This window comes from Lonchura striata, chromosome 31 (genome assembly GCF_050655825.1).
Source record: "Lonchura striata isolate lonStrDom1 chromosome 31, ASM5065582v1, whole genome shotgun sequence".
In the NCBI taxonomy this organism is placed as follows: Eukaryota; Metazoa; Chordata; class Aves; order Passeriformes; family Estrildidae; genus Lonchura; species Lonchura striata.
Window position 1 is genome coordinate 1,063,006 of NC_140733.1, and position 24,613 is coordinate 1,087,618.

Genomic DNA, 24,613 nt, shown 5'->3' on the forward strand with positions numbered 1-24,613 from the left:
CCCCAATCCCCCCAGAGCCTCTATCCCAGCCCAGCAGTGTCTGCCAGTCCCTGGCACAGCACAGGCAATGCTCCACAGCCACCTCTGGATCCCCAGCCCAGCTCCTGAGTGACCAAATCACCCCAAGTCCCACCTGGGGGAAGGTCCCAGGAAGACCAAGGGGTATTTAAGGCTGACCACAAGGCAAGCACACATCTTGACCCTACCTCCTCTTGGAATTTCTATCTGAACACTGCTGGAATCCAGGAGATGGTAGCTCTGTGTGTACTTCTCTACACCTTTTATGTCTTTCTCTCCTTCTGTGTCTTCTTCATCTATTTCTGTACCCTTGCCAAATTTGAGTAACATAAATGGCTTATAGTTAGTGATGTTGAATGGGCCAATTCAATGCTTTGAGAAGTGTTTTTTGTTGACTGAATATGCTATTAAACCTTTTCTCAAAGTTTCTCAGATCTTCTATGTTGCCAGTAATGGCTGTTTTGTTGTTTTGAGCTCCTGATAATCTCTTGTTGGTATTTCTCCAGTGCATCCAACTCAGAGGACACAAACAATTGTCATTCCTTTCAAATATCTCCTTGAGAGAGTTTTTTTAGTGGATGGGGGTCAGGGCTTGTGTGTCCTGCTTGGCACAGCCCAGGCAGGGCTTTCACAGCCCCATCCCACACTCCATTTCCCACCTGGAGCTGCTGGTGCCTCTGAGTTCTGCTGCCCCAGCCCCAGGGACACTCTCCTTGTCTTCCCATTCCCCCAGGGCCTCTGGGCAGGGATGGCCTCAGTGGGGGCTGCTGACATCCTCAGCAACTTGGAGGCTGCTGCTGAATTTTCCTGCTCCACAGGCTTCTTCAGCCTTCAGCTCTTCAGTTCAGGAATTCAGTGCCCCAGGGCTCATTAACATTCAGAACACCTTAACAAGCCAAACCTCTGGGAATAATTTGATTTAAGTTTCCAAATCCTTTGTGGTTGGTTAGGCGGATTCCATTAGTGTAGTTGAAATGAATGAATTTTATTTACACAGGGAGTGCGAAACCATTTTTCAGGTCCCTGTTTGATTTTTTAGTTAATACATTGATATGTGCAATCTCCAATTGACATTGAATCCAAGTACCTCCTCATGCAGTTTGAATAGATATGAAAATCAAGACCCTTTGTGGCTGACAATCCATCAGACTCTGTCCCTACCCCCACCCCACCATTTCCCCCATCCAAGCCCTGGCACTCAGAGAAGCCTTGTGCAAATCTGAGCTCCCTCCAGCCCAGGCTGCACCTGCAGGTTTCAGCTCCTGGGCTCCAACTCCCACCTGCTTTCCTTGGAGAAGGAGCTGCCACAGACAAAGAGGGATGTTCATTTATTGCCAGCCAACAAAGCCAAGGGAAGGCACAGTTCCATCAAATGCAAAAGTAATTCCTCTGCTGACTATTAAATCCACTTTGCACAGCAGACAGTCTCAGAGCAATGGAAAACACCTTCTGTGCCCAGCACTGATCCCAAGGCCCCCCCAGACCCTCCCTGCCCCGATTCTGCCCAGCTTTGCTCTTTGCACACACGAGTCACAGGCTGAAGTCAGGAGCTCCCTCCATGCCCAGAGGGGGGAAAAGAGGGAAATCGGATGAAGAGCTCTCCTGTGCAGAGCCAAGGTCCAAGTGCCCCTGCAGTGGGAACCACAACTCATCAGGTTTGTGTCCTTTGGGCTCAGGGATGGTGACACTCAGAGGCACAGAAAGGTTTCTTGCCAACAAACACAAGTTGAACATTTGAACAGTTTAATAACCATCACAGCTCTTCCCTCAGCTCTCTGGGATGTCCCAGCAGCATCTGACATGTCCCCCACCCCAAGGGATTTCCATACAGGAATAGCTTCAGATAAAGACATAAAAAAAGGTAGTTCTTAGATAGATTTAAGAACAATAAGGATGTTGACTTATATAATATTTATATTAATTTCGGGAAGATTTGGCAACTCCCTGAAGCTCAAAGCATGAAAACAGTCAATTGAGAGGTACTTGAATGACCAGATAGCATCAGGTGGAGGAAATCTGGGAGCAGCAGGAAGGACATAGATCCAGATGAACTAGTTAAGAGATGTCCTTAGACATGGCTATTTCAATAGGAGAGATGGAAACACCTGAAGGAAGAGGGAGAGGAAAGAATAAACATAAAATTGGTGACAAAAGTAGAAGGCAATGTCAGTAATTTCTCCTCCTGCCATTAGTACACTTGAAGAAAATTCCTGCTCAAGGTGGGAAAACTTTGCCATTTCTTAAAAGCACTGAAGTAACCTAGATAATAAAAATTTGCTTCCATAATATGAAAAGTACAAGTATTAAACCTGTGTCCCTTTCCAGACAGACATCAGCTGTGTGCCCATGAACAGGCAGTGCCACTTGTGCCCTGAGGTGCCGAGCTGGGATTGGATCTCTCAGAGAGGAGCTGAGGGAGAGCAGAGCACCTTGCAAGCTGCAGGTCCCTGCCAGCCCCGCAGGGCTCTTGTGCCATCAACATCTGCTCTGCTCCAGTCTGGAACAGGGCCCAGCACGGTGCCGGGACCATCAGAGAGCTGAGGTGTGTGCTGGAATTCCATGCCCTCCCCATGGCACAGCAGCCCTGCATTTCCCTGCTCCAGCCTTGGTCTCCAGCACAGCCATGGAGGCTCTTTGGGCTCCTGAGTGTTCCTGCAGCCCCCAAGGGCAGCTGAGCTCTGCCTTGGGCACAGGCAGCCCTGGCCAGCGCAGGCCATGCTCAGCAATTCCTTGTCTGTGCCCGGCCTTGCTGCCAGCCCCGGCAGCGGCTGCGTGGCCCCTCGGTGGCCCTGTGCTGGCCCAGCCATGGTGCCACAGCCCCTGTGCAGCCCAGCCCAGGACAGGAGCATTGGGGCTGGGAACAGCCCCTGTGCCATGGGGCCCTGGGCAGCCTTGGGGCTCTGTGCCCCATGGCCTCCCTGCTGGGCAGCCTCTGCCAGCTCCTGCAGAGCCCGTGGCACCTGTGGGGCTGCACAGACAGCCCTGCCCGGGCTCTGCCGGCCTCGGGGCCAGCAGAGAGGCGGCCAGGGCTGGCCATGGCCGGGAACAGGCCCTGAGCCCCGCAGGAGGATGGAGCTGGGCCACAGCCAAACTCAGCCCAGGGCAGAGCTGGGCTCAGCAGCCAGGGCTGCCCAGGGCTGGCACAGACAGAGGCTGGCGCTGACAAATGTCCTGGGCCCCTCCCTGCTCTGTCCATGGCCCAAGGGCACAGAGCAGCCTCCTCTCTGGGGCTCTTGCCTGTTTTCAATGCCTGCCCAGGCGCTGGCCCTGCCCCACAAGGCCTGGGCTGAGTCCTGCCCCTGCCCGCTCAGCCGGGCTGAGATGGACACTGATGGTTTCTGTGCCAGGCTCTCCCAGCCCAGCCCAGCTCCCTGCCAGCTCTGCCAGCTGCCCTGAGCTCTGGGCAGCACCAAGGGCCTCTCCCCAGCACAGCCCAGCCGGCTCTGGCCCCACAGCTCTGCTCAGCCCAGGCTGCTCTGGGCACTGCCCCACGGCCTCAGCCCCTGCCAAGGGCACAGCAGCAGCTGCAGCTCAGCCAGGACTCAGCCCCACCATGGGGGAAGGGGCTTGGCCAAGGCCAAAGGAGCTCCCTGGCTGCCCTGCTCCCCTCTGCCTGAGGTGCTGAGAGCTCTGCAGCCCCTCCTGCCATCCCATCTGCCCAGGCCAGCACAAGAGCCCCGGCCCTGGGGCCCTCCAGAGCTGCTCCTGCTCCAGGCCCAGGGCCCATCCCAGAGCTGGGGCAGCCACAGAGCTGTGCCCATTTCTGCTCATTGCTGCTTTTTTCAATACTTCTGTGGTAAATGAAACAGATTTCGGAAGTGTATTCAAAGTGAATATACTGTATTGAAAACAATGCAGAGAGAACAGTTTTGTCCTGTTTTCTTTTCCTGTTTTTCCTGTTTATGGACTGATATCAGCAATGTCCAATTGATATTGAACCCCAGCATCTTCTAATGCAGTCTGAACAGATATGAAAATCAAGACACTTCATGGCTGACAATCAATCAGACTTTGTCCGCACCAACTCCCCACCATTTCCCTCATACTACCCCTGGCACTCAAGAGTCTTTTCTTCTCAGAAAGGGTGAGTGGGCATTGGAATGGGCAGGCCAGGGGGGAGGTGGCAGAGTCACTGTCCCTCTCCAGTGGCACTCAGTGGCATGGTCTGGGTGACAAGGCAGTATTAGGGCATTGGTTGGACTTGGTGATCCCAAAGGTATTTTCCAGCCTATTTGATTCTGTCATTCTGTGATGATTGGGACACTCTGGGGCCATTGTGAACCTGCAGGGCCTCATGGAACAAAGAGGACCATGGTGACACTGTGCAGCCCCATAGAACCAGGGCTCCATTGGGTGGTCTGGGGCCAAATGGAACCAGGGAGTCCCTGTGACACTGGGTCCTGGTGGTGACACTGGGGGGCCTCGTGGAAACAAGGAGTCCATTGTGACACTGACGGGACTTGTGGAACCACAGAGAGCATTGTGACAGTGTGGGACCTCGTGTGACCATGGGGCCTTTGTGACACCCTGGGGCCCCATGGAACCAAGGGGCCCCTGTGAAACTGCGGCACCAACGAGAACATTGTGACACTGTGGAGCCCCATGGGACCAAGGAGTCCATTGTCAAATTTTGGGGCTCCACGGAACCAAGGAGACCAGTGTGACAGTGCAGGGCCTGGTGTAACCAAAGGGACATTGTGACACTGAGGGGCCCATGGAACCAAGGACAGCTTTGCAGATGACACCAAGCTGGGTGTGAGTGTGGATCTGCTGGAGGGTAGGAGGGCTCTGCAGAGGGACCTGGACAGGCTGGACCCAGGGCCCAAATCCAACAAGGTGAGGTTTAACAAGTCCAAGTGCCGGGTCCTGCACTTTGGCCACAACAACCCCTGCAGTGCTACAGGCTGGGGACAGAGGGGCTGGACAGCAGCCAGGCAGAAAGTGACTTGCAGAGACTGATGGAGAGCAGGCTGGACATGAGCCAGCAGTGTGCCCAGGTGGCCAAGAAGGCCAATGGCTCCTGGCCTGGATCAGGAATTTTGTGGCCAGCAGGAACAGAGTTGCTGTGCCAGCACTGATCTGCCCCCAGCTCTGCACACAAACATTGCTGCTGCAGCTCCAGAGAAGGCAATAAACGGGTCTCTCTGGAGAAAACTGCTGGGAGATTCTTTAGTTCCTTGAAAGCCACCAGTAGTGCAGCCCCTCATTGACACAGTCTGGCACAGGGAAGGTGTAGAAAAACAAAATGAGAAATGGCACAAAAAAATGACATTTATTGTAGAAAATATGAAAAAAGAAAAACAGAGGAAAAAAATCCCCATAACTAAACCAAGAAGAAGTACCAAAGATGACTTTTACTACAAGTGCTTTGCATAAATTGACTAGCAGTTTAATGTCCCTTAAAGCAACCAACCATCAGTCTCCTCAGTGCAGCCTTGAGCTCCTGGTTCCTCAGGCTGTAGATGAGGGGGTTCAGGGCTGGAGGCACCACCGAGTACAGAACTGACAGGGCCAGATCCAGGGATGGGGAGGACACGGAGGGAGGCTTCAGATAATAAAATATACCAGTACTGAAGAACAGGGAGACCACAGCCAGGTGAGGGAGGCAGGTGGAAAAGGTTTTGTGCCGTCCCTGCTCAGAGGGGATCCTCAGCACAGCCCTGAAGATCTGCACATAGGAAAAAACAATGAACACAAAGCAACCAAATACCAAACAGGCACTAACTGCAATGAGCAAAAGTTCCCTGAGATAGGATTTGGAGCAGGAGAGCTTGAGGATCTGGGGGATTTCACAGAAGAACTGGCCCAGGTCATTGCCATGGCACAGGGGCAGGGAAAATGTATTGGCTGTGTGCAGCAGAGCATTGAGAAAGGCACTGGCCCAGGCAGCTGCTGCCATGTGGGCACAAGCTCTGCTGCCCAGGAGGGTCCCGTAGTGCAGGGGTTTGCAGATGGACACGTAGCGGTCGTAGCACATGATGGTCAGGATGGAAATCTCTGCTCCAATGAAGAACATAAAGAAAAAGATCTGAGCAGCACATCCTGTGTAGGAGATGGTGCTGGTGTCCCAGAGGGAATTGTGCATGGCTTTGGGGACAGTGGTGCAGATGGAGCCCAGGTCGCTGAGGGCCAGGTTGAGCAGGAAGAAGAACATGGGCGTGTGCAGGTGGTGGCCGCAGGCTACGGCGCTGATGATGAGGCCGTTGCCCAGGAGGGCAGCCAGGGAGATGCCCAGGAAGAGGCAGAAGTGCAGGAGCTGCAGCTGCCGTGTGTCTGCCAGTGCCAGCAGGAGGAAGTGGCTGATGGAGCTGCTGTTGGACATTTGCTGTGGCTGCACATGGGCACCTGTTCATGGAGAAAGGGACAGTGAAGAGTTAGAGGAGATGCCTGTAACGAAAGTTAAAGCCATTTCCCATACACCCTCCTCTGTAACACAGATGTATACACTTCTGTATTTGAGAGTTTTGTGATTTTCTTTTTATGCTGTCTCCATGTTTCTCCTGGTATTACTGGATATCAGAAACCCTCTGCATATCTCCATCCCATTGATGAATACAGTGAGTTTTCTGAAGAAAGATGATGAGTGGAGACTAAGAGGAGATGATTATTCATTCTGTTTGGAGCTTCTCTTGGCTTTCATTTTTCTCACATGAAGGATGTTCACACTCCCATGTTTCTCTTATAAACCCTCAGGTACAGGTAAGAGCAGATGGATCCACCACAGCCCAGCTCCACATTTGTAGCCAAGGACTGACCTTGCTCATTTCACCAACCCAGCAGCATTTTCAGTGTCACAACACCTTTACCTTTCCCCATAAATCTCATAAATCAGAGATTCTCTAGGACAGGTTGGCACCCGGCATTGAAGCTCCCAGCTTGGACTGAAATCTCAGGGACACTTCCAAGTGTCCTTCTGATGGCACTGGATGAAGGGAGGTGCATCTTCTTCCCTGGCTGCACTGCCAGCATTGCCCAGAGCCGGGCACTGGGGACAGCTGTGTCACCCTGAGCCAGCTGTGCCCCCTGCCAGAGCCCCCAGTGCCGGGCAGCTGCTCCCAGCCCTGTGCTCTGCAGAGGGAACTGGGCCCGGGGCTGCAGAGCTGCCCCACGGCTCTGCTGCAGCTCTGCCTGCACAGCAGGGGCTGCACGCCTTGGAGCCCCGGCCCTGAGGGCAGAGGCTTGGCTGGGGCACAGGAGGGAGGGGGCTTGTGCAGAGGGAGGGGCTGCACTGGAGGGGATCCTCTGGGCATCTCTAAACTCTCCCTGCCTCAGCATTTCTGGGATTTGTTTTCTCTCCTTCCCTGATCTTCTCTCTGCTTCCTGGAGATTTTCCACCTGCAGCTGTTTCCCTGTGCCTGAAATCTCCCTGCCAGCACTTCCAGACCCCAAATCTCTGTGCACTCTCCTTGGCCTGACAGAACCCTGCCTGCTTGCAGGGCACTGGCTGGGGGCAGGTTCTGTTTGCAGCTTGGAGAAAGGACAGCTCAGACTGAGCCTGATGGGCCCAGCAAAGGTGATGCTGGTGCTGTCCATGGACAGAGTGGCTGAAAGCACATTAGGGATCTCCTGTGAACCTACAGATCACTAAAAGTAGCAGTTCAGATGTCTCATGCACTTGTCAATATTCATAGTCAACCTTTAATATTTATCCTTCTTTCCCTGCCACTCTTCAATAGTAGACAGCTGACTACAAATTCTTAGGAAATTTCCACATTTTTATCAAAATCCTTGTCTTGGAAATATTCTGTGACTAATCAGAAGCCCTCAGTATGTCAGAGCTTCATGAGCATTTCACCTCCCCTGCACCAGAAATACTCAGTACTCACAGGATCTGTGGGCATTGGGATGTTCCAGCTTTAGGAGATCACTGCAGGAGCTGCAGCTGCATTGTCCTGCAGACAGAGGTTCCTGTGCCAAGGGCTGGCAGTGATTCTGCCCCAGGCACTTCTCAGCCCCTTCCCAGCCCTGACTGATTGAAGCTCTCTGTGCCTCTGTGCTGTGCTCAGGCTGGCTGCAGGCAGTGCCCCAGCCCTGCTGGGCTGGCAGAAGAGCTGCTCAGCAAGTGGAATGTGCTTTTGAAGCTCTGCTTGGTTACCAGCATCACCCTCTGTGCCAGGAGCCCAGCCCAGCTTACCAGCACAGACACAGCACAAGGATTTTAATGACCCTCTCAGGGGCTGCTGTTGTTTTCATTAGTCTCATTCCCAGAGAGTGTGCTCAAAAAACTTCTCAAGAACTCAAAGTGTGATTGAAACACTGAAGTTTCTTGGACTTTTAATGGGTCCCACTGAGGGAAACGACTGAGAAAGTGTCCCCAAGTAGAGCATAATGCTGGAGCAGAGATGACAGCAAGGGACAAGCAAGGGGAAGGTGTCTCTGGTGCTGAGCAAACCTGGATGTGTTTCAGGAATGCAAAGGGCCCAGGCCAGAGCCCCAGCCCCTGGCAAGGCAGATCCTGTCCCTCACTCATTGCTCAGGGCTCTTCCCGGGATGGGCACTGGCATGTGGGGCTGTGCAGTGCCAAGGGCAGGACCATGGGGCGGCCCGTGCCAGGCTGCTGAGCAGGGACAAGGAGGCACTGAGGCCCCAGGGCTGCAAGGGTCACTTGTCCCCTCGTGGCCTCAGGCCCAGGGCCAGCAGCCATGGCCAAAGGGCTGCACAGGTTGGCTCTGTCAGGGCCTTGCAGCTGCTGCACATCCCTGATCCCTCTGCAGCCCAGGCTGTCCCACAGTGTCCCTGCCCTGCGCCTCTGTCCCTGCAGGCTGTCGTCACCCCCGGCTGCCCCACCTCGCTGGCCCTTCCTTTGCTGGCAGCTCTGCCTCCTGCTGTCCCTGCCTGGCCACACTAAACCTTGGGCTGCTCCAGGCTCCTTCTGGGGACGTGTTGCACCACAGCCCTGCCCTGGGAGGGAAATTCCTCTCCTCTTGTGTCCAGTCTGGACCTCACCAGCTGCCCTTGGCATTAATTCTTTCTTTTTCTGGCTGCTCTCTTCTATGTCAGAAGGCTCCGCCATCTCTGAAATCACCCTTCAGTCCCTCCCAGGGCTCTCCTCTGCTGTCCTTAGTCTCCACCCCACTGAGCACAGAGCTCCTTTGTCCTTATAGAGTGGTCAAGTGCCCGAGGCCAAGAGTACCCAGACAAGAGGGACAGTTCTTTTCCACAGGAAGGAAACCACAGAGCCCCAGGGCTTTGAAGGCAGATGAGAAGCTGTCACCAGAGGCTAAGGCAAGTCTGACCTGTCTGTACCTGCAGCTTTTGTCTGAAAGCAGCCTTTGGATATATGGGGAGATTTGGGGTTGGAATTCCATTTCAGCTGTGGGTTCCTGGGCTTGAATGACAGCTGTCATGGGAAGGAAAGGGTGGAGTCCCAGTGTTTCAAAGGCTGATTAGAGGCAGCCCCAAGGAGGGCAAGGCAGCCAGACCTGCCAGCCAGACCAGGGAAGAATCCTTGGGCAGAAAGAATTTGGGAGGCCAAACCCCACTTTTGTTTATGGACATCTGGATGAGAAGGACAGTTCTTTTCCATAGGAAGGAGAGTACAGAGCTCCAGTGTTTCAAAGGCAGATGAGAGCTGGCCCAAGGGAGCCTGGACAGTCCTGGCAGGTTTTGTCTGGGAGCAATCCTTGCATATAAGGAATTTTGGAGGCAGATTCTCAATCTTGGCCATGGGTGCCAGGATGTAAATGATGTTTGTTTTTTTTTTTTTAAATGGCAAGAAAAGCACAGCCCCCAGTATTTTGAAGGCAGATGAGAGGTGGCTCCCAAGAGGTCATGGTCAGCCAGAGATGTGAGCCCTGGCAAGTTTCATATGGGAATAATCCTTGGATATAATAAAATTTGGTGGAGTCATCCCAATTTCGGCCATAAACCCCTGGAGGAGAAGGACAATTCTTTCCCACAGGAAGGAAAGCATGGAACTCCAGGGTTTCAGGAGCTGATGAGAAACAACCCTCAACATTCAAAGGTCACCTGGACCAGTCAGGTGGCCCCCAGGAGGCTCAGCCAGCCAGACCTGTTCCATGCTCTTGTATTCTTGGTGCCCTGCAGCATCACAATTGCTCCTTGGTTCCTTGAGGCCTGTAGGATCACAACAGAGCTTTGTAGATCTTTGTTCCCATGAGGCCCAGTGATATCACAATGGTCTCCTTGGCTCCACAGTGGCACAATGGCCCCTTGCTTCCATGAGGCCTTGCAGTGTCAAAATGGCTTCCTTGTTTCCATGGGGCAATGTCCATTGGTTCCATGAGGTCATGGAGTCTCAAAATGGTCCCTTGGTTCTGTTGGGTTCCCCAGGATCACAATGGCCCCTTGGTTCCACCAGGCCTGGATGTGTTGCACTGGCCCCTTGCTTCCATGGGGACCTGCAATGTCACAATGTCCGCTTGATCCATGAGACCTGGCAGTGTCACACTGGCACCTTGGTTCTGTGAAGCCCTGCAGTACAGAATGGATCCTTGGCTCCATTGGGCTCCTCACTGTTACATGAGTCCTCAGTGCCACGGAGCCCTGCAGTGTCACAGAGCTCTCCTGGGTTCCATGGTGCCACACAGGGTCTCAAGGGCCCCTCAGTTCTACAAAGCCCCACAGTGTCACAAGGGCCCCTTGCTCCCATGAGGCTGGGGCATGTCACAATGGTCTCATTGGTTCCATGAGGCCCTGCAGTTCCACAGTGTCCCTTGAAGTGTCACCATAGTCTCAGCGGGTTCCCCCACTGGTTCACAATGGCCTCCTTGGTACCATGATGCCCCATAGTGTAACAATGGTGTCATTGGTTCCACAGTCGGAATGGCCCCGTGGTGTCATGGTGCCCCACAGCCCCTTATAGAGCCCCACAGCCCCTTATAGAGCCCCATAGCCCCTTATGGAGCCCCACGGGCCCTTGTGGAATCCCACATTGTCACTGTGATCCCCTTGAATCCATGAGGCTGTGTTGTGCTACAATGGCCCCTTGGTTATACAAGGCCCTGCAGTGTCACAATGGCCCCTTTGGCTCCAATGAGTCCTGAAATGTCATAATGGTCTCCATGGTTCCATGAGGCCCCACAGTGTAGCAATGGACTTTTGGTTCCACAAGCTTTCGTACTGCCAACAGCAGTCTCCTTTGTTTCACAGTGTCACAAGGGACCCTTGCTTCTGTGAGGTTCAGTAGCGTAACATGGGCGCCCTGATTCCACGAGGTTGTGTAGTGTCACAATGATCTCCTTGGTTCTGCAGTGTCACAATGGACCCTTGGTTCCATGATGTGCCTGGCCTCCCACAGCCCCTCACAGCTCTCATGGTCCCTCACAGCCCCTCATGGCCCTTCACAGCCCCTCATGGCCCCTCACGGCCCCTCACAGCCTCTCATGGCCCCTCACAGCCCCTCATGGCCCCTCACAGCCCCTCACAGCCCCTCACAGCCCCTCATGGCCCCTCATGGCCTCCCACAGCCCCTCACAGCCCCTCACAGCCCCTCACGGCCCCTCACAGCCCCTCACAGCCCCTCACAGCCCCTCACGGCCCCTCACAGCCCCTCACAGCCCCTCATGGCCCCTCACAGCCCCTCATGACCCCTCACAGCCCCTCATGGCCCCTCACAGCCCCAGCCGTGGGGCTCCTCCCCAAGGAGAAGGGGTCGGGCCCTGCTGTTCTCCTTTAATTTCAGTCCCTTCCCAGTGCCGAGCAAAGAACGGCTGGAATGGAGCCTTTCCCAGCCTTTCGCTCTGGGCTGGCTGCGGGCTGAAGCTCTGTGCCGGCGCTGGCCGAGCACCAGCAGCCCTGCAGCCCCGGCCTTTGCTGTGCCGTGTCCGTCCCTGTTCCGACCCCGCCCGGCTCTGGCAGCAGCAGCAGCCGCAGCGCAGCGGGCGCCGGCCCGGCCCGGCCGGGGCTCCCGGGCAGGAGCAGCAGCAGCGCCGGCCCCTTCCCGCCTGCTCCTGCCTCGGCTGCCGAGGGCTTTTCCAGATGGACTCTGGAGCAGAGCAACAAGCACCCGCACACAGCCCTGGCTCCCCAGGGCCCGCCTGTGCTGCCCCGAGCCAGCCCCCAGGGGAAGGAAGGATCGGGTTCCAGCGCTGTTTTCAGCGCTGTTTTACTCACCCTGAGCTGACAGCAGGAGGCTGCTGCTGCCTTCGCCTTGGGAATTGCAGATCACGGCTGCTCTTGCCCTGCTACTTACCACCTGAATTTTATCCATAAAACTGCAAGTGCCTCTTTCAGTTGGTGCTACCCACAGTGCTTTCATGACAGCAAAGTCAGTATTTTTGTTGCAGGCATAAAGATCAGCAGATACTGGAATGCCCACCAGTTCCTGAGCACTAAGGTGAGGGGAATTAAAGCCACACAGGTCACATTTGCAGTACTCAAACACAGCCCTGTTGCTGGTGCTGATGAAATAGAATAAACTGACAGAGGCCATTACAGAAATTGCCTCTGCAGTGTGGAACTAAATTTAAACATCCACCAAAAGAAACAGAAACCAGAACTTCTCAATTTGCTTCATTTATTCTTCCCAGCAGCAGGAACTGTAGATGCCCAGAGGTGTTTTTCCTGCTGGTGAGCACAGTGAGAGCCCAGCCTGTGCCCAATCCCAGCGGGAGCCTGAGCCCAGCCCAGGGAGCTCAGCGCACGCGGGGCCAGGCCCAGAGCCCCGGGCACGGCCGCCCATTGCGGGGCAGCGGCGCAGACGGAATGTCCTGCGGCCCAAACCTCCTGCTCCTGCCACACAGCACCCAGCCTTCTCCCCTCCTCCTCTTCCTCTCCCTGCACGGCACAAATTCCAGCTCAGAGGAGGCTTCCCCAGAGAGGGCTCTGGCTCCTGCTCCAGCCTGAGTGTCCCTGCAGAGGAACAGGGCATCTTTCAGGCACTTCCACAAGCTCAGGCTTCTCATTTCATGGTGAATCTGGGATGGAAATGTGCTTGTTAATAAAGCCAAAAGCCATGGGAATGGACTAGTAATTATTAGAAGAAAAACACCTTTCTTCCAGGCAAGGTTCACCAAGTCATTGCCTGCATTTCTCCTTTTCAGATTCTTTCAGTTGGCTACTCTGAGAGGTCCAGCTTGTTCTAGTGCTTATCAGGAACTGATTGTACTCTTGATTTATGCATCAATGCACCAGATGTGGAATCATCTACACTGAATTCAGAAACAAACTCCCTGTGTCAGAGCATTTTCACATTACAGATCATTTTCAAGATGTCCACTGACAGGCTGGAATGATTATTATTACACAACTCTCCACTTTGGGCTGCAGGCTCTGGAGATTATTTCTCTGAATTCAGACAGGTTTGTATTCTCTAACAATTCCTGGTACCACCTCCTGGTTTTTTAGCCTAGAACAGTAACAATGAAAACCTTACCCCCAGCACAACTCCCCAGACCACCAGTTAAAGAAAGGACAAGCTGTCAACTTCTCCAAACCTTTGTCCTGCTCTGCTGCAAGAGTCCAGCAGCACACAGGGTGTGGAAAGCCAAGAGAAGCTGCAGTTGGTGGCACATCTTGTGACAAGAGCTCGACCTCGTTCTCCAGGAAGGGTTCTTGAGAAGAGGAAACAGGACTGTGGAGAAGATTCCTGAAAAACTGAAACAGCTTTCCAGAAGTGAAATGAAGATGAAAAGAAACAATCTGAAATGTTTTCCCCTATTTATATCTATGCTCCCCTTTTCCATCTTGTTCTCCATCTCATAAATTCCAAATGCATCTCACCTCTAAGATCAATGACTTAGCGAGTTTTAGACACTCTAACATACCATGAGCTACACACAGTTTGCCTTCCCCTGTGTCTGCTGGAAAGCAGTGCTGGAGCCATAAGAGCAGTGCTTGGGTTGGGCACGAATCCTGCAGCCAGGGAATGTGCCCCGCCAGTGTGTGACCCTCAGCAGGGAATATGCACAGCAGCGTTGCTGGGCTGGGTCTCCATGGAGCCATCCCAGAAGCAGCTGCTGAGCTCAGAAGCCATCGCAGCCACTGCCCAGCTCCAAAGCACCCTTGGCAGGGTGGGCTCCTGGCCTGGCTCTGTGTGCCAGGAGCCGGCAGCGCTGAGTGCAGGGAGCCCAGGGAGGGCACAGAAACGCTGGGTGAGAAATGCTGGGGCACAGCGAGATGGTCGAGTGCAGCCGGCCAGGGCAGAGGAGCAGAGCGCACAGGGGGCACAGCCCGCAGGACAGATGGGCAGGGCTGGGCAGGGCTGGGCAGGGCTGGGCAGGGCTGGCAGGGCCAGAGGCACCCAGGCCTTTGTCCCTGGGCTCGGGCAGCACCTCTGGAGGGCCCATAGAAGGAACTTTCCTCGGAGGCTGTCATGGTTTGACACTGGCACAATGCCAGTGCCCCCATGAAAATGTGATCCCTCCCTTGAATGCTGTGAAGTGGAATCTAAACAGAGCAAAGCAGGCCCAAGCTTAATAACAGAAAAAAACTTTATTAAACTACTACTACAAAAGAAAAGAGAAAACTAAAGAAGGGAAAAAAAAAAACACACAAAGATAAAATGAAAACCTTGCAAAACATTCCTCCCCCCACCACCCAACTCCAACAAACCACAGTGAGACACAATCTGGACCCCAATCAGGTTTCCACCCTCCAAACAATCGATACTCAGTCCATCGAGGGAACAGAGTCTCCCCTGTGCCACAGACCCCCCAAGAAACACACTCCACATGCTGTGTTTCCATGTCACACATGGCACCGCCCGGAGAAAAGTTTGCCATGGTGACCCTTCTCCTTTCCATGCACAGTGCTCTCACTACCAATGCATGGATGGACAGACTGCTTTTAGGATTTTTCCTTTCAAGGATGCCCTGCCAAGAGGGGAGAAAACAACAGTTCAGTTTTTCATTGTTTGGGACCACAGTCCCCCCCATTTTCCCCTGGGGCCGAGGGCTCGAGAGCAGAGATCTTCTTCTCTTCTCTTTCCTTTCCAGGACAAGGGGGCGACACCACAAACCCCCTAACCTTTTCTCTGTTCACTTTTGTCTTTTTCCCAGCCGAAGCAGGTCTCTTGACTCACTGGCATCCTCCCAAAACACAGTCCCTCTTGAAGGAGAAGATTGGTTCAGGTTGTGGCTAACACGGAAAAGTCCAGCCAAAAGCCACTCCTTGTCCCCCTCCCATCTAGAATTCCTCCTTCTAACATCCCAGGGTCCAAGGTGTCCCTCTTCCTCTCTTTCAAACCGAGGAGGGGAAGGAAAAATTCACAAGCTTTCATTTCTCAAGGAAGGGTTAAAAGTCCGAACTCCCAGGGATGGCTCGATGCCCGGACATCCAGCAACTCCCACGCAACTGGGCACCTTGCAGCTTCCCCCCGCCACTGACTGCCGCTGTCTCTTTTCTCTCTCCCTCTCGGGAGAGAAACTCTGGGGTGGGGGGGGGAATGGAGACATCCCAGATTTCTTCCACCCTTCCATCTGCAGGGGCCAGCCCGGTTCCAGTCTTTCCACCACCCTTGGGCCTACCTCAGTCAGGCCATGGGCCTTCCCCTCTCCCACCCAGCTCGTGGCTGGGGAGGGGAGAGTTTGCACTGCACGCTGACCAGAACCAAAGAGAGCGAGTTCCCCTGGGAATTCTGCTTTTAACTCCTCTGTGTTCTCAGAGGCGTGTTCAACTTCAATTGGTCAATATCTAAATTGACCTCTTCCTTCGGGAAAAAAATTCTCTTTCCGTGTCAAACCACGACAGAGGGGCTGCACCTTGGTTCTCCCGTGCCCCTCCCTGAGGAGACTGGCAGGGGTTGCAGATTTTTGGCATTTGTCCTTGCTGCCCCTCACATCCCCCCTGCCCCACAAACAGCCCCGAGCCACCCGTGAGGGACAGGCCCTGCTGTGCCAGGCTGGGCTCAGGGCTTGGCCTTTCTGCTTCCCCCAGCCAGCCCAGGCCTTGCTCAGCATTGCAGTTCCCTGCTCTGAGCCTTGGGCTCCCTGCAATCCTGGCCTCAAGGACCTGCTCTCACCTGGGAGCCTTTGGCAGTCCCTGCCCTCAGTGGAGCCCAGTGATGCTCCAAGGGACTTGGCGTTTTGCTTCTGACTCCTTGAGCAGCTTCTTCAGCCTTCTCTATGTGCCTGAGGGTCCTGGACTCAGCTGAAGATCCATTGTAGGGCTCATTAAAGTACACAAAGCCCTCGGTGGGGCGGGCTTCCTCTTCCTGCAATTGTCTACAAGTTTTCAGGCCCTGTACAGCAGATTGGAGTCAGTTTAAAGATCCTTTAAGAAAAGAGATTTAATGGAACATTAATTATTTATTTTAACAGAGTATTTTTTATTTTCCAGTTCAGAGAAGAGCTGATAGAAGTGATTTTGATGCTCACTGTCTCCTTAGGAGGTCTGGGCATGTAGAAGAATGAGCCCCCTGAGGGCTGACCCTGTTTGGACAAGCTGCTCCTCACCCCCAGCCTCACCATGTCTGACATCGCCCACCTGGCACTGACATCCCTGTGCCCTGCAGCAGAACCTTGTCCCTGAGCTCTGCAGCTCCATGTCCCAGCCCATTGCACTGTGTCCCACCTGCTCTCCTCAGGGCTCTGCCTGCACACAGGCCCAGGAGAAGTTTTCCTGTTGGGAAAGAAAGAATGGAAAAGCTTGAGCAGGTTTCCTAAACAACAAACCCCACTCAGGAGCCACCTGCTCAGTACAGGCTGCCTGGAATGGTGTCACCTTTCTACAAGGGACAGTGTGACCAGAGCTGATCTCTGGAAGCAGAATTCTCTGAGTCTCCCAGCTGAATTATCTGTCCCTGTCCTTTCCCTGGATCTCTGTTGCAGATGTAAGCTGCTGGTGCCAGCCTCACCTTTAACCTCTCTTTGGAATGCAAACAGATGTTCCCAGCTGTGTTAAGCAGGATTTGCTCAATGTTTCTATAAATCTTTTGTGTTCCCCATGGAACGAAGGGGCCATTTTGGCACTGAGGGGGTGACATGGAAGCAAGGAGTCAATTGTGACCCTGGGGACCCATGAAACCAAGGGGCCATGGTGACACAGCAGGGCCACGTGGATCCAGTGGTCCATTGTGACACTGTGGATCCAAGGAGACCATGGAGACACCCCCAGAACCTCATGGAACCAAGGAGTCCATGGTGACCCAGCGGGGCTGCATGGAGCCAATGGTCCATGGTGACACTGCTCGTCCAAGGAGGGCATTTGTACACTGCAGAAGCTGATGGAGCGAGGTGCCATTGTGACTCTGAAGAACTTCATGACACCAAATATCCATGGGGACACAGCAGGGCATCATGGGAACCCAGGAACCGCTGTTGGCAGTGCAGAAACTCCTGGAACCAGGGGCCATTGTGGCACTTGAGCACCAACACAGCTGCTGCACCTTGTCCCCTGCCCTACACAGCTCCTTGGGAGGCACGGCAGGAGCAGCACACTGGGAGCCTCGGGAATGCCCCTCTGGGATCCATGGCACACACTCCCAGGGGCTGGAATTCCAGTTCCCAGACAGGAAAAGATGTTCCTGCTCTTGAAGGCAAAGCTCTTAACTAGGAGCCACAATCCAAGTGGAGCAAGATCCTACAGTGACATTTCACTACCAGCCTTCATAACTTCACCCATGGTTGTTGCAGCTCCTGCACTGGGAATTAAATCAGGGCAGGGTCTTTGGTGGGAGCTTCCCTGGCTCAAGGGAGACACTGAGAGAGAAACAGAGCAGGCAAAGGAAGGCAGGAGAGAAAGGAGGTGTTTGGGTTTGGAAAGACAGGTGTCTTCTAAGGAAGGCAGGAGCCTCCCCTGAAATGAAATAATGTAGGCTCTTTCTTTCTGAATTGTTATAAATTTGAAATTAAGGGGGGCTCTCAGGTAAAAATATGGGAGGAGGAATAACAGTTTTTTATGAGGGAAGAAGATGAAAATATGAACAATGCAGTGAACCAGAACAACACTGAGAGAGCCAGAATACAACCTGACACTCTGTTGAACAGGTTGTTGGTCACAGTCCAATTGGAATTGTGGCTGCAGTCCTCCTGGAGTGATAGGTGTGGTTCTGTTGGAGTAGTGATCCTATAGAGAAAGGTGTCTTCTCCGGACGAGGCAGTGCAAGAGGCAGCTGTTCTTCTGGGAAATCCAGCGCAGAAAAAGCTGTGTTGGTGGGCCAGGATCTCAAGACTAGATGCAGGTAGGAATGCTTGGCTCCTCCCTCTGGGTGGAGAATCTCACAATGGGATGTTACAGTTCTTATCAGTCATGCTGTGACATTCAATGGTTCATTATCAGCAGATTTCTCCCCTGAGGGAGGATTGATTGTGGAAGAGATAAGGAAAAACTGCCCACTTAACACAGGACAACTGCCATACACATGGCAAAAAGAACACATCTTGCTTTTCAGTCAGGGACAGGAGGTCATAAACAAAATCAGGTGAGAAGGCAGCACTCTGAAAAGCAAACCAGAACTGACAGAAAATGAATGGAACAGAAATCAATCATTCTGATCGTTTTATTTACTATCAAAATAAATCACACCCACTCAGCCCCACACAATCCTGACCCCACAACTTGAGATTTGGATCTCACTTCTCCCAATCTCCTTCCAACCCCATATAACGCTGGAGGCTCTGGAATCGACTAATTTTGGCATGTGACTGAGATGGGAACCAGCCATTTTGAGGTGGGATTGAGTCATTTTGCGGTGACAGACAAATCCACCTTGGCTTTTGGAGTGCAAAAATATGGAGAATACTCCCATATATCCCCCAAGAACACAGAAATCCTGCACAATATGTTCCCAAACCGTAAATTCCACCTTAAATACCTCTTAAATGGTGGGACTTTTGACATCTCTGGTCAATACTCGTTTTAGTCATTTTTCAGGTGTTTTTAAGTGATAAAGACAAATCAGAAGAAAATTAGGTCCAAACCAAAACCAGAGACCCCTTGAGCATCCCCTGGGCACTGGACAAAACAAACTCAGCAGAAATTAAACTTAACCCTACATAAAATGCCTTGAGGAAGATTTGTTCTTCCCACAAGTCACTTGTGATTGAAACGCAAACAAATCCCAAACATTAATAAACCAACAACAGAAGGAATTCTGTGGCAATTCCAAATTTCATCAGTTCCAGCACAGTTCCAGCTCAGATGCTGACAGGTTGCAAAAAAAGAAACATGGAAATTTGTCCCAATACAGATTATTAAAAGGAAGGGAAAGTTCTGTGCAGCTGTCACAAAGCTGACAGGGACCAAGAAAGTAATGATTCTCCCCCCAAGCCCCTGAATTCAAGAGTTATTTGGGAATTTAGGTACTTCAGCTGGGCATCTTGTAGGACTTTAGTGGCATTGTGTTCTTCACTTTGGGGTGAATGATCCTTGTCAGTCTCGCTGGTATCATTTGCTCCCTTTCTTCCAGTGATTTTAACAAACATAAGAGAGAGATGGAAAGAAAGAGAAAAGGGGAGAGAGCAAGGGAATGACAGGGACAAAGATCTCCCCTGGGACAGGGCAAGTGTGATATTGTCCCCTGTGTGCGTTGCCCTCCCAGGGTGGGGGTTTTACACCGGAGCCAGTTTGGGTAAGGGGGGTGGTGTTCACCCCCCACCCCGAGCAGGGATTGCCTCACTGTTTCAGGTTACAGTGTCAGATGTAACCAAAAGTGTTTTCAGTCACCATCTCCATAAACTGTTATCAACATGTGGGACAGTGTTCTTTATCTCTTCCATGGCTCAGCCCTGATAACGCCCTCCAGGGGCCATCTTCTGTTAATGGGCCACTGAGTGTCACTGCAGCACTGATAAAATTACATCATCCCATTGTGGGATGCTCCGCCCAGGGGGAGGAACCAAGAATTCCTGCCTGGATATAATCTCACCATTTGCAACACCACAACCACCTTGACTACTGGATTCCCAGAGGACAAGAGCTCCATAACCACCACTGGACCTTCAGAGGAAGACCAGGATCACGGCTTTGACAGAATCACGTTTATCACTCCAGCTGGACTGCAGCCACCATTTCATCAGACAGCTACCACCACCCTGACCAACGGGGTGTCAGGTTATATCCTGACTCTGTCAGATTAAGCCAGTGTTTCTGTATCATTGCCGTGATCTTAATTTTCTTATTCAATTGTCATTCTGGCTTAAAACTCTCCCCCTGGTTTGTGTTCAAACCAGTACAAAACTCACTGTGCTCATCCCTTGTTTTCCTCCCAAAACAGGATTTCCCATGCCCAAACATTCGCCAGATGGAGAAGAAGGTTGCAAGGAAGAGGAAGATGCCCTGGGACACCAAGGCAGGTGAGGAGGAAGTCAGTGCCCCTTTCCCCCTCTCTCCTGCTCCATCTCCCAGCCCAGCCTGGCCCCCGGCTGCAGGACAGCCCCGCTGCCGATACCCTCCTGCCAGGGATCCTCTGGGGGGATCTCCTTGTCCTTCCCTGTGGCATGGAGGCTAATCCCATCCTCTCCTTGTCCTTCCTCCCCCAGAGCAGGAGCTGAGGATGGAAACCAGGAAAGACAAATCCCTGCAGCAGAACCTCATGGAAGAGGCCATTGTGAGCAACTCCACAGCGCAAGAATCCACCAGGGAGGAAAATCCCTGGAGATCTGACAGGAGGAGGGGCTGCAAGCCCAGCCCAGGATGCTCTGAGGAGGAAAGACCCACTCTGGGCCAGGAAGGTGGGCAGAGCTTCAGCCAGAGCTCGGAGCTGGTGGTCCCTGAGCAGCTTCCTGATGGGGAGAAGCCCTACAAGTGCTTGGAGTGTGGGAAGAGCTTCAGCCAGAGCAAAAATCTGAAACTACACCAGATGATCCACACAGGGGAATGGGCCTATGAGTGTGGGGAGTGTGGGAAGGGCTTCAGCTGCAACTCCCACCTTGTCAGGCACTTACACATCCACACTGGGGAGAGGCCCTACGAGTGTGGGGAGTGTGGGAAGGGATTCAGCTGCAGCTCCAACCTTGTCAGGCACTTACACATCCACACTGGGGAGAGGCCCTACAAGTGTGGGGAGTGTGGGAAGGGATTCAGTTCCAACTCTCACCTTGTCAGCCACCAATGCATCCACACTGGGGAGAGGCCCTACGAGTGTGGGGAATGTGGGAAGGGCTTCAGATGGAGCTCCGACCTCATCATCCACCAACGCATCCACACTGGGGAGAGGCCCTACGAGTGTCCCAAGTGTTGTAAGAGTTTTCAGACCAGCTCCAATCTCCTTGTACACCAGCGCATTCACATGGATGAGAGGCCCTTCTGCTGCCCTTACTGCAGGAAGGGCTTCAAGCGGAACTCCCACCTCATCAGGCACCAGCGAATCCACACCTGGGACAGGCCCTACATATGTCCCACTTGTGGGAAGAGGTTTCAGAGCAGCTCAAATCTCCTCCTGCATGAGCGGATTCACACTGAGGAGAGGCGCTTCCTCTGCCCCGACTGTGGCAAGGGCTTCAAGCACAACTCCCATCTTGTCAGCCACCAACGCATCCACACTGGGGAGAGGCCATACTTGTGTGCCCAGTGTGGGAAGAGCTTCACCTGGAGCTCTCACTTGACCAAACACCAACGGAGCCACCAGTAAGGGAAGTCCTGAAAATGCCCCAGCTGCAGGAAGAGCTTTGTGCACTGCTCCAGCTTCATCCCCCATTGGAGGAGACCCTGTTGGGAAGAGCCCTGGTGATCCATGTTCCCTGTGATCCATGCTGGGAAGACACCTGTCCCTTTTCCTGCCCCTGCCAATGACCTTATGTGGGATTGAAGGACATGAGGGTCTGGCCATGGCCCTGTCACTACATTCACTCCCACCTCAGGTCATTGCCAGGGGCAGGAAAGGGACTCTGTCTTTCCCTGAGGAGAAGGGTGTCCTTTCCATGCAGGAGGAAACACGTGGCCAGGAAGATACAAGTGATGGTGATGTAGTTTTCCCTGTAATTAGTTTTTCTTATCCCTTCTGTTGTCAATATTTTTTCTGTTCCTGTTTGTTCTTCATCTTGTTGCTGTTCCCAGTAAATTGTTCTTATTCCAGCCTGGAATCTTTGCCTTTTGTGCTTTCTATGGTAAGTGGGAGGGCAACAAATGGCAGGGCGGTTTTAGCAGGAGCAGGAAATTGAGGAATCCCATTCCTGAACCCCAGCCTGTGGAAACCGAGCATCCCAGCTGGTGCCAGCCCTGGTAGCCAAGGCAGCAGCCTTGGGAGCGGGTCCCTGGCTGGGGCTGAGGGAACCTCTTCACTCTGGTGCCCAGGGACAGGAGTGGAGGGAGCAGCTGCAGCTGAGTCAGGGCAGGCTGAGGTTGGATCTCAGGAAAAGGTTTTTGCCCAGAGGCTGCTGGAGCACTGCCCAGGCTCCCCAGGGAAGGGTCACAGCTCCAGGGCTCTCTGAGCTCCAGCAGCGTTTGGACAGCGCTGCCAGGCCCAGGCTGGCAGTGTTGGGGTGTCCTGTGCAGAGCCAGCAGTTGGACTCAAGGATCCTGATGGGTCCCTCCCAGCTCAGCCAGTTCTGTGGTTCTGGGATCCCATGAGCCTGGGGATGGGAGTGTCAGTAGTTGCCATGGAAACAGATTCTGGCTCCAGGCCTGAGCTGGTGTCCATGGCAACCACCCCTGGCATGGGGTCTCCATGGAGCTGCCCAGGGACTGACCACAGCAAGAGGGGCTGGGGATGGTTATGATGGAAACTGACCATAGCAACAGGGGCTGGGGATGGTTGCCATGGAAACTGACCATAGCAACAGGGGTGGGGATGGTTGCCATGGAAACTGACCATAGCAATGGGTCCTGATGAGGTTTGCTGTGGTAATCCAGGGAATCCCTCTGGCTGCCCTGGAAGACCTGGGACCCTGGGAAGGGGCTCAAGAACCCCCCTGTACAGAGCCCCGAGAGACACTGTCTGTGATCTCTGTCCATGGGAAAAAGTTTTCAATGTTACAGGATGAATTACAAGCTCTGAGTGTTTGTTTTAAGTAATAATTAGCGTGACATGTGTGCAAAAGTAGAATTTTAGGATTGTAGGTAAGGGGTTCAAAGGGGACAAGATGGGGGAAATTGGGTGTGCCTTGTCCTTTTTCTTCTTCATTCCTTCCATGTTCCACTGTAGTGTTTGCATTTTTCTATTGGTTTAGGCTGGGGACACACTGTGCAACATAGGTGATAGGTATTGGCACGTTATTGTAAATATAGCACACGTAGTTTCCGGTATTTAATGTTTGTAACATCTCACTGAGGGCAGAGCCCCGAATGCTGTCCTGCAGGACAGAGCTGTGCAGGGCAGCAGAACATGTTATAGATAAGCAAGAAAAAACAACCTTGAAAACCAGCACAAATGAATTACAACTTCTTTGGCAGCGGGGCTGAAAGACAGCAACTTTCTATAATTTTGGGATCATTTAAATACCACAGATTCTGACATAAATGGCATCCCTGGCTGGGCTTGAACTACCAACCTTTCAGTTAACAGCCAACAGTTTGCCTAGTAAGGATCAGATTTTTTGACATGCACTCAGAGGGGTTCCATGGAGACTTTCTAAGTGTCTCCAGGCTGCCAAAGAGCCGGGATGTCACAGGCACTCACAGGGGCTCCTGTCATGGGCAGACTGGGAGCTTTAGGCAAAGTTCATTAGAGAAGCTCCTGTCACATCAGGAGGTGCAGAAAGGACCCCCAATAGCCCCTACAGATCCCCAAATACCTCCAAGGACCTCCAGCCTTTCTGAACTCCTTTTGTGAGAGGAGCCTTGGAGCAGCAGGTTCCAATCCCTGCCCAAAGCTTTTCAAGAGCTCATATGTAAACAATTATAAAGGTGGAATTAAACCTTTATAGAATTTGTCCCACAGGATTAAGAATAGCAAACCAGTGTTGGGTTTTTCCTTTCTGTTCATTCCTTATCATTGGCTGATGATTTTCTGCTGATCCCTTATTTTGGGAGGATGATCAGAGACACTGCTCTTGGAGAAGGGAGTTTTCACTGCTGCTGCCAAAACCCATACCAGAGCTGCTTCTTCTGTCATGGGGTGAGCCTCTGCTTGTGAGAACAGCCACTAAACTGGGACCTTATTAACACCTGCCCCACTAAACGAGAGACCTATCCCTGTCTGCTCGGGTGCCCAGGATCCTGAGCTGGGCTCTCCCTGCCCTGCTTGGAGCCCCTCACCCCCTGCCTGCTGAGACATCCTGCCAGCCCAGCTTGCTGCTTTCTCGAGTCCTGCTGGAGGCACCTCCACAGGAGGCTTTTTTCCACCTTCCCTGGCAGACCTGTCTTGTAAACCAAGACCAATTTTGGCATCCAATGAGCAGCCCAAGGGTGTCAAGAGGAAAATGGTGAAATGAAAATAACAATTCTTGAGTAACATTTTTTTTTTGTGTGTGTGTGTGTGTACTGGATATAGAAACCTTGTTAGATGTCACAATGTGGTCTAGCTGACCCTGGTTTGGGTGGCACATGGTTGTGGCTACATTTTTCCCATCCTATACCTATGGCTACTGTGACTGCTATCCAATTTGTTTGATGGGTTAATATGGTGAGGAATTTAGGGGTTTTTAATTTCCTCTGGACAGTGAGCACATGCATTCGAGGCTACCACACACTGACTGTATGTGTTTGGAATGATTTTAATAATGGTACCCACTGTGAGGAAATGACACCAGGGAAATTTTCTCCCAACCCCTCAGCCTGCTCTTTGGGTCTACAGTGGTTGGTGTTGCTGATATAC

General features: G+C 52.8%; 2 protein-coding genes across 2 annotated transcripts; one reads left to right on the forward strand and one right to left on the reverse strand.

Moving 5' to 3' along the window:
- Window positions 1-3,842: 3,842 nt before the first annotated feature.
- Window positions 3,843-6,999, reverse strand: LOC146764722 (olfactory receptor 14J1-like). Its single transcript, XM_085563691.1, has one exon. The coding sequence runs from the start codon at window positions 6,338-6,340 to the stop codon at window positions 5,408-5,410; it is 933 nt and encodes a 310-aa protein (XP_085419817.1). The 5' UTR covers window positions 6,341-6,999; the 3' UTR covers window positions 3,843-5,407.
- A 12,634-nt stretch (window positions 7,000-19,633) lies between these two features.
- Window positions 19,634-22,246, forward strand: LOC144248390 (uncharacterized). The gene has a single exon (XM_077790551.2). It carries the CDS (start codon window positions 20,414-20,416, stop codon window positions 21,488-21,490), a length of 1,077 nt encoding a protein of 358 aa, XP_077646677.2. The 5' UTR covers window positions 19,634-20,413; the 3' UTR covers window positions 21,491-22,246.
- The last annotated feature ends 2,367 nt before the right edge of the window (window positions 22,247-24,613 follow it).